The 17,714-nt window shown below is 39.7% G+C and overlaps 1 protein-coding gene across 1 annotated transcript in view; it reads left to right on the forward strand.

Moving 5' to 3' along the window:
* The first annotated feature begins 606 nt into the window (after positions 1-606).
* Positions 607-17,714, forward strand: part of LOC144805712 (NACHT, LRR and PYD domains-containing protein 12-like) — an 878,524-nt gene continuing 861,416 nt past the window's right edge. The window contains exons 1-4 of the mRNA XM_078672213.1: positions 607-703; positions 14,330-14,704; positions 15,305-15,457; positions 16,203-16,427. Of these exons, the coding sequence (XP_078528339.1) occupies positions 607-703; positions 14,330-14,704; positions 15,305-15,457; positions 16,203-16,427 (850 nt within the window). The remainder of the gene's footprint in view (positions 704-14,329; positions 14,705-15,304; positions 15,458-16,202; positions 16,428-17,714) is intronic.

The following is a 17,714-nucleotide window of genomic DNA, read 5'->3' on the forward strand; positions in this document are numbered from 1 at the left end:
ATCATGTAGAAATATTGTAGGTGGTAGCGACATTCTTCTTTCTGTATTAGCAATAGCAGTGGCCACCACCCCTATGGTCTGTTGCAACATTTTGTCAATCGCAGTGAGTGTTGGAACCGGTTGGGGGGCGACCATCTTCTGCTTAGTGCTTGACCTTAAAGTAGGCATCCTGCTTAGTTTGGCAGTTTTTCTCATATTGCACAGGAAAAGGGCAAGCCAAAGGATTAATCACTAGTGAGAAAACGCACTCACAGACTAAATAGATAAAGCCAAGGTTTCCAATAGTATCTTGGTGTAATAAATACCTTCGACAATGGTGTACAACAAACGTTGGGGAGGTGGCCCAGCCCGGCCTCTTCTGGCCTTGGAGGGCCGTAGAGGGCTCGCCCTTTGCCCGGGCTTTGCCCGGTGCTCCCGCGCGCTCCCGCGCAGCGTGTAGTGTGACCTTTTATATTTGTTCACTAAGGCGACCTGGGGGCGGGGCTACCAGGGGGCGCAGACCAGATTACCCAGGTCAGGCAGGGACTCCTGGGAAATGGAGTCCCTGCAGCACACCACCCCTGGTACGATGTATCCTCCTGCCCCAGGCACAGCCAACAAGGTCCCATGGTGGCGAACAGCAAGCCGTGCAGCGGCACCCGCGAAGCGGGTGCTGCAAGTCGTAGAGGCGAAGGCAAAAAGGAGAACAGCAGCAACGTCCCAGGTAGGGTCTCCTCGGCGTTTTGGATTTGAGATTCCCGCCTACTTCAGGAAGTGCAGGGAGATTTGTAGGATGTGCCGTCCAGGGGGCGGGGGTACCAGGGGGCGCAGACCAGATGACCGAGGTCAGGCAGGGACTCCTGGGAAATGGAGTCCCTGCAGCACACCACCCCTGGTACAATGTATCCTCCTGCCCCAGGCACAGCCAACAAGGTCCCAAGGCGGCGAACAGCAAGCCGCGCAGCGGCACCCACGAAACGGGTGCTGCAAGTCGTAGAGGCGAAGGCAAAAAGGAGAACAGCAGCAACGTCCCAGGTAGGGTCTCCTCGGGTAGGGTCTCCTCGGCGTTTTGGATTTGAGATCAAAATCAATCAAATACAATCCAGATAAAGTTCTGACTCAGGACAAAGCAACATATGCCATACCCTCTTTAAACATGGTACTTCCAATGTTCACCAAAGCACTGTCTACACTTAATCCTTGAGATTTATGAATAGTCATTGCATATGCCAGAGAAAGTGGAAACTGTTTTGTACGGACATATAAATCTTTAACAAGCAAAAAACGAACTGAAGAACAACCAATTTGTTTTACTTCTTCAATTTGATCAAATTTGATTTTAAAAAATGTAATTCCATCTCTATTTTGATAATTAACAAAATCAACAACTTTACCCACTGCTCCATTTACTAAACTTTTTTCCACATCTAAATTACGCCTTAAAATTACCCGACAGTTTACACATACATATAGATTCTTTTCCAAACCAGCAGTTTTAGATATAGATTTTTCTAAAGAATCCAATTTAGTTTTTCTGTCAATATAATAGTGATTCCTTCATGCTCTATTTTATCAATAGAAATTACAGGGGAACCCTACTTACAAAGAACCAGGGTAATTATGTTATATTGAGAGACAGTGGTTCTAGTAGACACAATGAATAATGATGCAATGAAACAACTGCACAATGGAAATACAATTGTAAGGGAAAAAGGATAATGCAAGGGGAAAACAAAGAGAACTCTACACAGTAAACCTTGTTGAATTTTTATATATATATACGCAACAAAGAACATTGATATGTAAGCATATATCATTTTTAGATCATTTTTAAATTCAAACGACTGTATGCTTTGTGCAGTGCATCCCCAAGTGAATCATGGAACCAGTGAATAAATATATATATAGTGAATTTGTGCAGGACAAAGTTTCCATATGTACAAGAAGAGACCAGTTAATAGAATACAATGACAGCACAAATGTCTGATAACATCGGCTATGTTCAGTCTTTTCTGTACTCGTGTCGACGGCGTTTCAACCCCTCTGTTGGGTATGGGGTTTCTTCAGGACGATAGATATTGGGGATATCTGCACAAAAGCGCAAAAGCGTCATTTTGCAGGCAAATAATGGAGGAGCGAGAAGGTAATTGTATTAAGGATTAGGTCCACAAGGTTACCTGAATTGCGAGGGAGCAGCCTTAGTGAAGGTGTAAAATCCTGTGCTAGTGAAATAATTAAAAAAAGCTCTCACGTGAGTACCCAGCCGGATGCTGCGTGGCACATGTAGGGGAAGAAACAGAGTTTTGGATAAATTACATGCATTTTCATTTAAACATGGCTAGAGGCCTATTTCATTTCTTGAGTGCCTCTTACCTCACCGTGATGAGGTGTAGGCTGCCTTCAATGGATGGCGGGTGATGAATTCTGCTGTTTGAGCTAGTTGGTGGAAGACACGTAATGGTGTCTGCTTGAAAACAGAAAAAACTGGTAATGATTAGGATGAGGAATGAAAGGAGTGCTATGTTGAAGGAAAGCACTAAATGCTGACTCAGGCGTTATTAGAACTTACTTTTGAGCAGTCTATTGGACTGATTAATAGCCGGGTCTCCTACGATCAGGTATTGGCGTGTAGCCGGATCAGACTCTTCGCGATGCGATGACAGCCACTGTCGGTGTTTGGTCTCTTTTTAAATGTCAGCCGGCCACGAGATTCTGTTAGTTCAGCCTCATTGTCGAGCGTTGAGCCGTCGCTCAATCCGTGATTCGGCGATGCGTTTCCGTGACAACCTCTCTCAGGTCTGTCAACGCCAGTGTTTGTTTATCAAATCTCGTGAGATGGATGGTTGTGGAAGCAATGTTTAAACATGCATTCCTACGGCGTTCTATGCCGCGTTACTATGGCAACCGCATAACCGATTATGAGCCAAGTCTAACGTAATTTAAGTACACGGGATTCCATTAGTATGCCTGGTAATGTTTATTTGTGATTAGGCGTTTCGTTTCTATGACAATCGCTAACGTTTACGTGCTGCGTCACGTGGGATGAGTTGCTGCAGAAGGACTGCTTGCACGTAAATCTGTGCCGCATTGCTATGTCAACCCTGGCTCTGATCTACAGATGCCCGAGTTCGCGCCCGCCTCCTGCAGTGAAGCATGTATCCGAATAAAGATAATTGCCGACTAACGGCACAACGGATAGTCTGTTGTCTTTTGATGTTATAAAGATGCTGCTTGCATATAACCCTCCAACATATAATGCATTTACCATTTTGTTTCAATGGTGACAATAGTGAGTGAGGATCTATCCATGCACATTTATGAATATGCAATGTGAACAATTAGCAACCACAAACAACAAATAAACATTCACAAAGCGTCTATAAATCAATATTGTTAGTATTCACGTTTATCTGTTCATATTATTGACTTTGCACAGATATCGATGTTTCCAATCATTGACAGTTTTTTAACTACAACTGTCATGGACTATAATCCACGCTCACATTCTTATTCTAAATCATGTTATACACAGAAGCAAGTTAGATCTGCTAACTATTGTAGTCATAATTTTTGTCTACCAATTAGTGCAGATTTGTTACAAATCCACACCATTCATCCGCCGAGTTTAGGCCTGCTTCAATAGAGTTAGCCCTATCTATCCATATACATTCTATGCGCTGGAGGATAGTGCTGAAGTCTCCACCTCTTTCTGAGAGGGTGGCGATCGCTATTACTTGCCATCTTATTTGGTCGGCAGTGTGCTGTTTTTCTGTATAGTGAGTGACCAGAGGTGCATTTGGGACTGACCTCCATATACGACTTCTATGTTGGCTGATTCTGGCTTTTACAGGTTGTTGAGTCTGGCCAATGTACATTAGGTTACATGTGCACCAGATACAGTACACCACGTTGCGTGTATTTTATCAATAGCCTCCAATTTTATTATTTGTTCATTTTCTAGCTTCAAAAGTTGTTCATTGAATTTAGAGCACTGGTGCAGTGTTGACATTAGGCAGATTATAGATTTATTTTCTGTAAATTTCATGTATATTTTTTCAGGTATTATATTTTCATTTGGAAACAAGTTTGTAAGTAGTCGACATTGCAATGCTTGTTTGCCATGTTCTGTCAGTACTCCAATTCTTATATCTTGAGCTCTTTGTATTCAAAATATGACCAAATGATAACATTTCCAACACTTCCCAAAGACTCTCTGGTGTCTTCATGTGCAAGTGTTTTAAATACTGGTTGTCCTTTCACAGGAGTAAGTTGCAGTAGATCTCCAAAAACTACCACATGTTTTCCTCCAAATAAGACATCACACTCAGTTTTAAGAATTTGCTGCATTCTTAAATGCACAAAGGCAAGCATTAAGTTTGAGACCATGCTTAACCTCATCAATAATCAGAAGTTTCATTTTCTTTAGCACTCTTGAAACTTCATAGCAAGCTTCTCCAGATAGTTTATTATATTCCAATTTATTTTCATGCTCTACAGGTAGCATAAGTAAACAATTCCTTTAATGTTGTGTGCTGCCAACCCAGTTGGAGCAGTTACTACACAAGACAAATGAGAGTCAGCTGTTTTCTGTAGATAACTGGTCTATACTTTAAGAAACGTTTTCCTGTTCCAGCTTGTTTAATGACATACATTCGGATAGGTTAAAATGACGTGCATGTGCATTCTTTCTTTTCATGAAGAAATCCATGGGCAATCTGTTGTCTCACTTGGTGATATATTTTTTTCTGTTCAACATTTAGTTACATCTTCTTGAGCTCGTTGCATTACTGTTTCCACCTCATTCATGGCGATTGCCCCTTCATTTTCAATAATTGGTTGTCCTAGTGGACCTTGACTCAGTGGAGCAGAACTTTGACTGTCTTGAGAACTGTCTCTAGCAATCTCAGCTGCAATAGTAGCTTCTTGATCGATTTCATCTTTCAACATTTTCAGAGAATTTGCAAAAACTATACAATCTATGGTATCTTTACAAGCATTGAAGGAATCTTCATAGCTCTGAAAATCTCCAAGTAATTCCAATTCTGTACGCGACGGTTTGAAGAGTGGCAAAAGTGCTAAATAGTAAAATTCCCTTTTATCAGGAATATCACAGCTCAGTTTTCTGTGATTAATCAAATTTCCTTACATTTGTTTCACCAAACATACTTCATAACCAATCACTGCATATTTTCCTTCATTTATGTTTTCTGTAGTGTTCCATTTAAAAGTGTAATATTGAAGCACTTCATAAATACATATGTTCTCAAGATGATGACTTCTATTTGGATAATATGTGTAAACATGTTTGTTTTGCCAATATCTATACTTTCTGGTTCTTTTTCTGCTAAATATTCGATTTCGTGTACAGATTGAAGTACTCGATTTTGCATTGCACTAAGACCTAGACTCACACAAATGATTCTTCTGGATTTTGAGTATAAACTTGCAGATGATAACCGATCAGAGCATTCATACCCTCCAATTTCTCGATGGGATAACATCTTCAAACTGAAACTGTATAATTTTTTACTAAGACTCTTCTCGTGAGAAATTTCCTCCCACATTTCTTTCAATTCCATCTTTTTTATTTTTGTAATACAGGATGTCACATACCGGGCAACAGCAACGGAATTATCCGCAACATACTGAATATCCATATTAGCATTCCACATTGAGAGAATAACTGGATTATTATCATTGATATATTTTGATTCTTCACTTTTTCTCAAAGTGCATGTATTTTTTGGAGATTTTCTAGTTATGGTATGTCTCACAGCTGACATAAAATTGTTTCCTCTTCCTTTGGAAATTACAGGACATGGACATCCAAAACGATATTTGGTATACAACTTTTCCTTAGACTTGTACTTTCATCGACAGTATTTTCCACATCGATGACTTCGGAATCGTAAGACTTGTTGCCTTAAGTTGTTTTCTTCTGTTCTTTTTGGTATAGCACATGTGGCATATTCTTCAATAAAAGACAAAACAGTATCATCCGAATCAGTTCTGAATTTGGGTGCATCGTTGCTCCAAATCAGCATATGTGTATGAGGAGCACCTCTAGCTTGATACACCTTTCTCCAAAAGAAATCCACATCTTCTCCAAGAGGAGGATTCTTTTTATTACAGATAAAAGACATCATAGCTTCAAACCTATGATTGAAATATCTGCATACTTTAACAGGATCCAAAGGGCACAATTCTCCAGGTGTCTTGAATTCAAATTTTTTATATTCGAATTTGCCTCTCGAGGAAATTCAAATAAATCATCCGAAGGGTATTCAGCACAACTTAGGGTAAGAAACCACGTAGGAGTTACTAAGTTCTTTAGCATGCATTTACGTTCTTAATGACAACGGTACCAATACTCATTAGTACCACGCTGATATGGCATCAAATTAATCAGCTGAGATTCTAAATGATCGTCTTTCTGATGTACTTTATCCATAAATTCCTTTGCAGAAACATTTTGAAGATTTACTCCTGTTTTTAATATGTGGTTAACTGTATATGAAAGTCCAGACAAGTCACTTTCAAACAAAAGATGAAATATATATGGGATACATTGTCAAAATCTTGGATCTTTTGCAAACAATCTTGTTGTCGATATTCAGATGCAGGAATCTGCACAGATCGTTCATTATGTCGTCCACATTTTCCTGTTGGGAACAGCTGCGGAAAACAACGAGCTTCCAAACTTTTTCCCCGATACACTCATGGGACTTCCCTTCGCGTTTTTCATTTGGAATATTTCAATAGTATTCCTCATCACTTCTTTCGAATGAAGTGGATGTACACTATAATGTTCATAGGTTTCTTCACTTTTGGACATGTCCCCTTCAATTTGACCCTTCAATTTGACCACTTGACGTTTCAGTATCATCTCCTAAAAGTATTTCTTCTTCTCCAACATACAATTTTTGTAGTAATCTTTGTCTATCAGATATAATGTTGCCTTTTGCACTTTTCCTAACATCCACTAATTCTTGCCAGATTTTCTTACTCTTAGTAGGAACACCATTAACTAGAATAACTAGTGGTTCACTTTCTACATTCTCTACACCAATAGTTTCAATATCTTTCTTTAAATCTGGAGGTAAATATACAACTCACCCTTTTAATCCTCTCTGTAAATATGTAGGAGGGAATTTACCTGTTTTAGGCTCCATACGAACAATAGCTTGAGATGAGTGCACACATTGAATCAGAATAGACTCATACGTATTTAAATCTATCAGTTCGGGAGGAATTGTTGCCAACTGTAGGTCATTATGGACAGCTCTAGAGGGCATTTTATTCTTGTCTAATTTGTTATAACAATATTTACGTCAGCCCGGGAACATGGACCAAATAGGTGCGGTTATGGGGCAGGACCCTTGGCAGTAGTCTATTTCCCTGATGAAGAGCATGCTAACAATGCTCGAAATGCATTGGATATGTGGAGAATAACCATGCCCGATTTATAAATGGAATTGTTTGAATTTGAAAAAGAAATAACTGAAATATATACAACACCAATGAACATTAAATAAACGCACAAGATGTGCAATGAACTTTGAATGGAAGTAGTTTTCTTTTACGAAAGGAACATCGTGAATGTGTGTGCCAACCGAGGGATGGAACTAGAGGTTCTCTAGCCCCACAATTTCTGGTTATAGTTGCGACGTCGTAGGACACTCGACGCCTCCTTGTTGTGCACCACCAAAGTACATACCATAGATCACCAGTTGACTAAACTTAATAGCTGTGCATCTATCCAAACAGAACTATATCAATGATGTACTGCTAACATCCTGAAATGATGAAAAACACTTTGACATACTTTTCTAGATAGACAAGCCATAGAATGACCATGCAAACCAGTATTTTTTCTCTTCTCACTCTGCAAGATCTAGTCCTTGCAACATCTTAATTTTTTGTTTAACACTTTTTTTTACTATATTCTCGTAGGAAATTGCATACAATATCAGTAGATTCCTGTTGTTTACTACAAATACTACTGCAATCCCAAGTATACACTGGGGCTTTAGGAGGTGTCCCTAGAACTTCATCAGCTGTCACCTTTTCTACATTTCTGAGAACCATCTTCTCTTTCTCAATTGGACAACCATTTCTAACCTCATAAGCTCGACCACTGGTATCAACTGCATGCAATAAATTATTGGTCTGCATGCAATAAATTATTGGTCTGAAAATAACTCTCTTCATTAAAGAAAGGCTCTGAACTTGAACAGTGTTTCCATTCACCCAAAAAAAAATCACAAAAATTACTTCTGTTAATTACTCTTTTCTTCTTACTTTTGGCCTTCATAAAATGGATTGGTTTATCTAGTGATCAGTTTCTATTTAAAACTAAAATGAATAATTTCCTTTTGAATTCAAAAGCCTTTTCAACAATTTCAAATTGCTTCTTTTTTTATAAAATAATGCTCTTTTTTATATTTTCTCACATCTTTCAACAAATTAGAAACAACTCTATTATAAAAAATCTTGTTTCTGATTTCTTTATACTGACTCTACCTTCTTTTACTATACCATGTGTCTTTTGAATGTCATTTGTCATTTTTTCCATTTTTTTATTCATATTCTTTTTTCTGGTCGAAGCATTCTTTGTACTTTCCACAATCTGCACACTGTTTCTAGGCTTTGAAAGTTTTGCAATAAATTATTTACTTGTCTTACCGGAAGACCTATTCTTTTTCCCCACATGTTGTTGGTCATCCAATACTTGTTGTTCAGTTTACTTTAGATAATAGTCCTTTTTCTGTTCTTTTCTCTTTGCTGACTTTTTAGGCATGATGAGTTTATTTTAATAATGATAAACAATATCTATAAAAAATAAACATATATACATTTATTTTGGTAAATCTATAAAATATAATGTTCTATTACTAAACAAACACATTGTATACAAAAAACATTTAAACACTTCCTTTTATAATCACAATCAATTGACTGAAGTACACAGGTACTAATTAAATATTTATTACAAAGAAAAGGTTTTCTACAAATCCATACACAGAAAATGAGTACCTAGAGTAGTACTAGTTCACAGCACAGTATACCATTGCTTGTCTGAATGCCTGACTCATTCTCCAAGTGCATACACAGTGACTGGGTTCAAAGGTGGCTACTAGTTGACAGCCCAATAAGTGTATAAGTGCTTAAGGTTCAGTAGAGAAATGAGATACTAGGAGTACACACAGACTCACAGAGTGATTCTAGAAAATCATGACTATTCCCTGGACTTTGCCAGGACTGACTCAATAGTCTGCAAGGAATTAGCTAACCATATGCTTAGTGCACATTTGACTAAACCACTGCTTGTCTGAAAACCTAACTCATTATCCTCAAACATACACAGTGACTGGGTTCTCAGAACTGCTACTAGTTCATAGCAAGGTAAGTTAATAAGCGCTTATGTGTCAGCAGAGAGATTAAATAAGCACATGCTCTGTCAGGATGATAATAAGACTACACACAGACTCACAGTGTGATTGCAGACAGGTAGCACTATTCCCTGGACTTTAGCAGAAGAGACACACTAGTCTGCAAGGGGTTAGGTGACCGCATACATTCTACACATTTGACTACAGCAGTCCTTCTGTGAATGCCTGAATCAATGTGCAAATGCATAAGCTTTGACTGGCTTCTAATACTACTAAAAATTGACAACAGGATAGATTTTTCAGCAGTTATGTGTTAGGAAAGAGATGAAGTAACCACATGCTTCTGTCACAATGGTTGCACAGTTGGACACAGACTCACAGTGTGGTTCCAGACAGGCAAGACTATTGCCTGGACTTTAGTTGAAGAGACTTAGTAGTCTGGAATGGGTTACGGGACTGCATACAATGGGCTCATTTGACTGTTCCACTGTTTCTCTGAATGCCTGACTCATTATCAAAGTGCATACACAGTGACAGGGTTCTCATAGTGCTAATACTTATCATAACAATAAGTTTATAAGCACTTATATGTCTGCAAAAAGATTAAGTAAGCACAAGCTTCTGTCAGGATGATTCTAAGACTACACACAGATTCACAGTGTGATTGCAGACAGGCAAGACTATTCCCTGGACTTTAGTAGAAGAGACTCAGTAGTCTGAAAGGGGTTAGGTAATTGCATACATTCTACACATTTCACTACAACACTGCTAGTGTCAATGCCTGAATATTTCTGCGAATGCATAAGCAGTGACTGGTTTCTAATACTACTAAAACTTGACAACAGAATAGGTTTTTAAACAGTTATGTGTCTGGAAAGACATGAAGTAACCACATGCTTCTTTCACAATGGTTGTACAAGTGCACACAGACACACAGTGTTATTCTAGACAAGTAACACTATTCCCTGACCTTTAAGGAGGAAAGACTCACTAGTCTGGAAGGGGTTAGGTGACACATTCTACACATTTCACTACAGCACTGCTAGTGTCAATGCCTGAATCATTCGGTGAATGCATAAGCTGTGATTGGCTTGTAATACTACTGAAACTTAACAACAGAATAGGTTTTTAAGCAGTTATCTGTCAGAAAAGACATAAAGTAGTCACATGCTTCTGTCACAATGGTTGCACAAGTGAACACAGACTCACAGTGTGATTCTAGACAAGCAAGACTATTCCCTGGACTTTAGCAGGAGAGACTCACTAGTCTGGAAGGGGATAGGTGACTGCCTACATTCTACACATTTAACTTCAGCACTGCTAGTGTCAATGCCTGAATTATTTTGCGAATGCATAAGCAGTAACTGGCTTCTAATACTACTGAAACTTGACAACAGAATTGTGGCAGATCTACAAGAAAGTGCTGCAGCGTGGCAATGCAAGACCTTTGGCTGCACCACACTGCGGCACTTTCAGAGCACAGGAATGCAACATATCTACAATGATATCTCGCATTCCTGTGCTCTTTCCTGCGCTGGTGTAGAAACAGCTGCCATGCACCGGCGCAGGCACCCTGGCACCATGGTGCAAGGATGCCTGCGCCATGGGGAGATTGGTTTTGTGAAGGAAAGGGCACCTTCCTGTACAGAAGCAATCACTGCAGGCATTTTCCTCTTTCAATGCGTGCCGTAGAATGCAGCACATATTGAAAGAGGAAAAAAACAGGAGAAGGAAAACTTTTCTCCTCGTTTCGCTTGGCCTCGCCACCCCTATGGTGGTGCAGCAAACTGACGCATTTCCAGGTTTACGATTTCCCGTAAATCTGGAAATGCATCAGTGGACATGGGTGTTGCGTGGGAACACCCAGAGCAACACCCATGTCCCGCCCCTAACACACAAAGTGTTGTGTGAACAGGGGAGATATTTACAAGCACAGGTTAAGTCACACAGGGTGACTTTACCTGTGCTTATAAATATCCCCTAGCAGGCTGCGCCACCGGTGCGTCACGCAACGTGATGCACCTGGTGGCGCATGGGGCTTGTAAATCTGCCACTAGGTTTTTAAGCAGTTATGTGTCAGCAAAGACATGAAGTAACCACATGCTTCTGTCACAATGGTTGCACAAGTGGACACAGACTCACAGTGTGATTCTAGACAAGCAAGAATATTCCCTTGGCTTTAGCAGGAGAAACTCACTATTCTGGAAGGTGTTAGGTGGCTGCATGCATTCTACACATTTCACTACAGCGCTGCTAGTTTTAATGCCTGACTCATTCTAGGAATGCATAAGCAATGCCTGGGTTCTAATATTACTGAAACTTGACAACAGGATACGTTTTTAAGCAGTTATGTGTCAGTGAAGACATGAAGTAACCACATGCTTCTGTTACAATGGTTGCAGAAGTGGACACAGACTCACAGTGTGATTCTAGACAAGCAAGACTAGTCCCTGGACTTCAGCTGGATAAACTCAGTAGTCTAATGAAAAACAAAGGCACCACATACAACCCCTCACAAATTAATAAGTCACCTTTCAAATTGATTTGTAGATTTAGAAGTATCTGAATCACATGCCAGATTTTCCTATTCACACAATGTCTGTAGTGCACTGCTCTTAGCAAAACCAAAAAATGGCAAACGTTTCCTCTCATTCTGCACACATATACATGTAAATATCAAATCACATTGCTTCCGAAATTAATGCCAAAGCTAACACATATTTCAATTGGTTACACATTTCAAACCTTTCCAATTTATATAACTTTCAACCCTACCCCCAATTCTGCTTAATGCCTATTACCATAGTGTTATATTCTCATATTCATGATATCTTGTATATTCACTGAATGTGTTTCTAATGTTAAGTATTCCTTTAAGTACCTGAAATAATGTTGGGCTTGTTACCTAGGTGCACAGTCTGTGCATTCTAGAGTTTAAACATTAACAGGGCAGTTGGCTCTGAGCTGTATCTTCATCTGGTCTGCTGTCTCTGTTGTGTGGCTTATTCCTAATAAACCTCAACTTTCTACTACCGCTGTTCGAGTTAATTACTACAATTTTACTGGCGACGATTCCTGCCACACAGCCATTATTTAAGAAGTCGGAAGATTCACTCTACAAAAAGGAAACCTTTACTTCAAAATGACGCAATCAACTTTCGAGGAGCAGACTGTAACTACTGGAATGCGGTAAGACTATTCCAAGTAATTCCCGCACAACGTAGGACATCAGTCTAATCCTACCTTGCAGACATCACATGCTTTTTCTGTTTCGCTGAAGAACCGCATGGTGCTTGCGGATCATATAAGCGATGTTTCTTGCGGTTTCTGGCATGTCATCATGAGTAGAGGTGCGCGATAATCGAACGTGGGCCTACCCTATATCGACCGACGAGTAACCCAGCGCATGCACATAACCTCTGCCTGAGTGCCTAACTTTTACGCTCCATTCGTCACAGTGCAAAGCAAGGTTTCCAGGCAAAGGCTTGTCTCTGTCTCAGACTCCTACGTTCATTTTACCAAGTGCGCTATTCAAGCCTCATCTGCACGACTATTCAAGCAAATGTGGGACGGCGAATCGGTACAGTGATTTGCACACTTACTCATTTCTTTACAAAGCATTTTCGGAAACTTCAAATGCCGGATGTTCACAGTGATCCGCACACTAATTAGTAGCATTGTGACTTCAACAGTGATCCACACACTATTTATTAGTATTGTGTCGTCAACAGTTATCCACACATTAATTCACGATTGGTGAGTTTTCAAACTGCGGATCTACTCAGTGATTCGCACACTAGTTAATAACATTGTTTTCTAAATTAAACTTCACTTCAACAGTGATCCACACACTTATTCTATATATATATATATATATATATATTTTGTTTAGGTGAACTTTCTCACAATTTCATCCTATTCTTTTCTAGTGCATCCTCTGCGGATCTACACAGTGATTCGCACACTATTTATTCCCATTGTTTTCTAAATTAAACTTCACTTCAACAGTGATCCGCACACTAATTCTATTTTTTGGGGGGTTTATTAATTCCAAATTGTAGTTTACTCAGCATACTTATGTAATATATAGTTGGTCTAAGTACAGCCTATTATATTGTTGTAACACGTCTTAGTTATTTTAACTCCACCTCCTACTTTTCTGGAGTCTGCTGGGGATCCTCCAGTGAGATGGGAAGTTTGTTTTGATGCATTTCAAACTTATCTTGGCACAATAAGTGCATCTAGGTTCAGCAATGAATGAAAGAAATTTCTACTCCTTCTTTCTCTAGGGTTTGAAGGAAGATCAATTTATAAACATCTCCCTGAGGTTGTTCATCCCCCTGGTGAAGATATAGATGTCTTCCAAGAAACAGTTTTAAAATTGAAAACACGCTTTGACAAACAACCAAGTTTAATGGTTTTACGACACAAATTTTTCAAGAGACTGGAGAGGATGTTGACTCATACATTTCTGCCCTTCGCAAATTGGCCGCTGAGAGTCAATTTGAAAATTTCAATGATCAATTGATCAGGGATCCATTTTTCTGTCATTGCAAGCACAAACAGATACGTCAAAAATTGTTATCCTTGTCGAATCCTGACGTAGACGAAACATTAAAAATTGTTAAGAGCATAGAGACTTCTCAAGTTTCCTTGAAAGAATTAGAGGAGAAGCAATCAGATTCTATCAGTATTGTTTCATCTAATCCTAAATTGAGACACAGTGAACTTTCGAAGTCAGATAATAAAAGTTCTACAATTAGGAACATGAACTCTGGTACCGACATTCAAACTACAAAACAAATGTTAAACAGATGTGGGAACTTTCAACATCAAAAAGGCGCAATATGTCCTGGTGCTAATGTAGTGTGTAGTTACTGCAAAAAATTGGACATTTGGCTAAAGTATGTTTAAAAAAAAATTAAACTAACAAAAAAGATCTGTTGCTTGTGTTCAAGAGTCCGATCATGAGTCTGACTCTGAAATTCTTTCTGTAGTAACTGATATTGGAGATTATGTTTCATATGTTGAAGAACCTATTGAATGCATTGATCCTGTTGCTGAGATTATCATAGGTGGAAAACCTTTAAACCTATTAGTGGATTCTGGAGCTAGAATCACCATGTTAACCAAAGAGTTATTTTTGGAAACGTGGGGTGAAAGAATGCTTTTACCACCTGACCGCTCTCCTGTATCCTCTAAAGGTCGGAAAATAGACCTAATGGGATATTTTGAAGATGATCTGTTGTTTAAAGGGAGAAAAATGAGGGGGAAGGTCTATATTGCTGTAAAAGGCTTGAATATTTTAGGATGGTACCACCAAGGCTTGTTCGGTATGATTTTAAAGCCTGGTTGTGCTGAACAAGTCCATGTGGTTTCGGAAGGAGAAGAACTTGTCAAATGGGAAGATCAATTGCCCGCAGCCATTTCCAATGAACTTGGCACCATTCGCGGGTTCAAGCATTGAATCATCGTTAAGGAAGGTTCTTCAGCTGTTGAGCACAAATTAAGGGGTGTACCATTTAGTGTTGGAGAAGATCTCGAAGCTGAACTTAAACGATTATGCGAACAAGGGATCATAGAACCAACTGAGTCTTCTTTGTGGCTTTCCCCACTTGTCGTAGCTCAAAAGAAATGTGGCAAGCTGACCTTAGGTCTCTAAATAAAGAGATCTGAGTGGACTCATAATCCCTCCCTAAGATTAGTGACCTATTTTCTTGTGTCAGAGGCTCTCAGTCCTTTTCTAAATTAGATTTGGCCAATGCGTACCACCAGATTGAGTTAGAACAGGAATCTCGTCATCTTACAGCTTTCATCTCTCCCTTTGGAACCTTCCAAGTGGATGCCGTTAGGACTTGCTTCAGCGGCATCGGTTTTCCAATGTGTTATGCAGGGTATGCTAGGTGATATTAAAGGAATTCTTGTTTTCCAAGATGATGTCCTCATTCACACAAAAGACATTGCTTCACATAATCTCCTTTTGAAGAAAGTGTTTGAGATTTTTAAGGATCATGGTGTAGTTGTGAAGCCTGAGAAGTGTAAGTTTCTTAGTGATAAAATAGAGTATTTTGGGCATCTCATATCAGGTGAGGGAATTAGGCCAAGACAGGGTCTGTTAGATGCCATTATAGATGCTCCCATCCCAATTGACAAAACAGGTGTGAAGTCATTACTAGGATTACTAGAGTATTACTCTAAGTTTATTCCCAATTATGCATCGATTGTACGTCCAATTAGTTCATTACTTAGAAAAGGTGTTTCTTTTAATTGGTCTGATGAATGTGGTGCAGCTTTAAGTAGTGTTAACCCCTTCAGTGCTGTGCGAATTTCACTGCAGTGCTGAAGGGTTTAAAACCGTATTGGCTCATGACGGAAATGTTCCGTCATCAGCACCGGAGCACCGACGCTGATGACGGAACCGTTCCGTCATGAGCATGCAAGGGGTTAAAGAGCAACTTGCCAACAGTGATGCTCTTAAGCCTTACGATCCATCTTTATCCACATGTATCACTGTTGATGCGAGTCAGGTTGGTTTGGGGTGTGTTGTGATTCAGAATTCTCCCAGTGGCGAGAATAAAATTGCTTTTGCGTTAAGAGTTCTCAGAGATGGAGAACTTCATTACTCCGTGATTGAAAAGGAGTTATTGTCTTGTCTCTGGGCCATTGAAAGATTTTGTGCGTATGTCTGGGGAAGAAGATTCTTATTGAAAACCGACCACAAGCCTCTAGTTAGTATCCTTGGTGCAAGTACGAGTAAATGTTGCTCACCAATAATTGTCAGAATGGTTTCCCGTCTGATGCAGTACCAAATCGATATTGTTCATTTTTCAGGTGGAAGGAACGTCAGAGCAGACTTTTTGTCAAGATTTCCCTCAGATATGAATAAAATGAATTCAATTCTAGATGATGATTGTGAAAATGATTCTGGTGACTGTTTTATTGCTGCAATTGCTTTATCTGAACACAGTCTTGGTTCTGAAGAATGTTGGCTTGATGCTCTTTCTCAGGATGAATTTCTTCAACAGGTGTGTGATTATGTGAGGAGTGGATGGCCAAGTGAGCGTGTTTAGCCTCATTATTTGCAACCTTTTTGAAAGGTTGAGTCTGAAATTTCGATAGAAGGTGGTGTTTTAGTTCATGCTGACAAACTCATTCCTCCGCAAAGTTTACGAAAAAATATTGTCACGGCCCACGAGGGACACTTGGGGTTAACGCTCACTAAACGCAGGGTCTAAGATTGTTTTGGTGGCCTTCTATGGACAGTGACATTTCTGAAGAAGTGGATGATTGTTCTATTTGTAGATGTGCTGACAAAGGTTTAAAAGTTGCCACTCGTCCTCTTTATCCTGTTCAATGTCCTCTTGTTCCTTGGTCAAAATTAGGATTGGACATCATAGGTCCATTAGAAATTTTACATGGAGGATGTCGTTTTATTTTCATATTAATTGATTATATGTCAAAATGGCCTGAACTGAAGTGTGTTAAAGATACTTCTTCTTTTAGTGTGATCAAATTTTTGTGCAGGAGGGATTTCCAGAGACTTTAGTGACTGACAATGGTACCCAATTTATCAGTTCAGAATTCGAAATGTTTTTGAAGTTTTCCAACATAAAACATGTACGCAGTACACTTTACCACCCACAGTCAAATGGTCTCGTAGAACGCATGAATAGGGTTGTGGGGGGCTGTGCCAGGTGGGCTAAATCCTCTAATTCTGACATTTTGAACTCTATCAAAAGTATGTTGTTCAGGCAATGGGACCTCATCGGCATCACAAAGATAGGGGACCTGTGGATAAGAGGAGAAATAATATCATTTGGCGCCCTGCTAGAAAAATATGGCTTGGCTGACACAGAGAGATATAGTTTTATGCAAATTAGACACATACTGCAGAGTGCAATCCCAGCAGGCACAACACTTGCCGAATCCTTCCCCCTGAAGGATAGGCTCCTTACGGATTGGCTGGAAAAGAAGGCTATCTCCCAAACGTACCGTAAACTAGTGAATAATCTCCCAGACCCTATAGTAGTGTTCCGCAGCAAATGGGAGGTAGATATAGGGGATATAGGAGACTCAGATTGGATGAATGCTCTGGCATCCCCCAGGGAGACAGCCATACCGTCACGACGTAAATTAATCCAGCTCAAGATATTACACAGCGTATACTATACACGCACTATGCTGCACAGACTGGGTCGTACGCCTGATCCAATTTGCTTACGAGGGTGCGGGCAAAGGGGAACGTACTTCCACACCATATGGGAATGTCTTAGTATACAAACATACTGGGAACAGGTACTAACTGAAATCTCAGAGGTGGGCGAAGCAGAGTTGCGGCCAGAT

Source organism: Lissotriton helveticus (assembly GCF_964261635.1).
Source record: "Lissotriton helveticus chromosome 1_1 unlocalized genomic scaffold, aLisHel1.1 SUPER_1_unloc_2, whole genome shotgun sequence".
NCBI classification, from domain to species: Eukaryota; Metazoa; Chordata; class Amphibia; order Caudata; family Salamandridae; genus Lissotriton; species Lissotriton helveticus.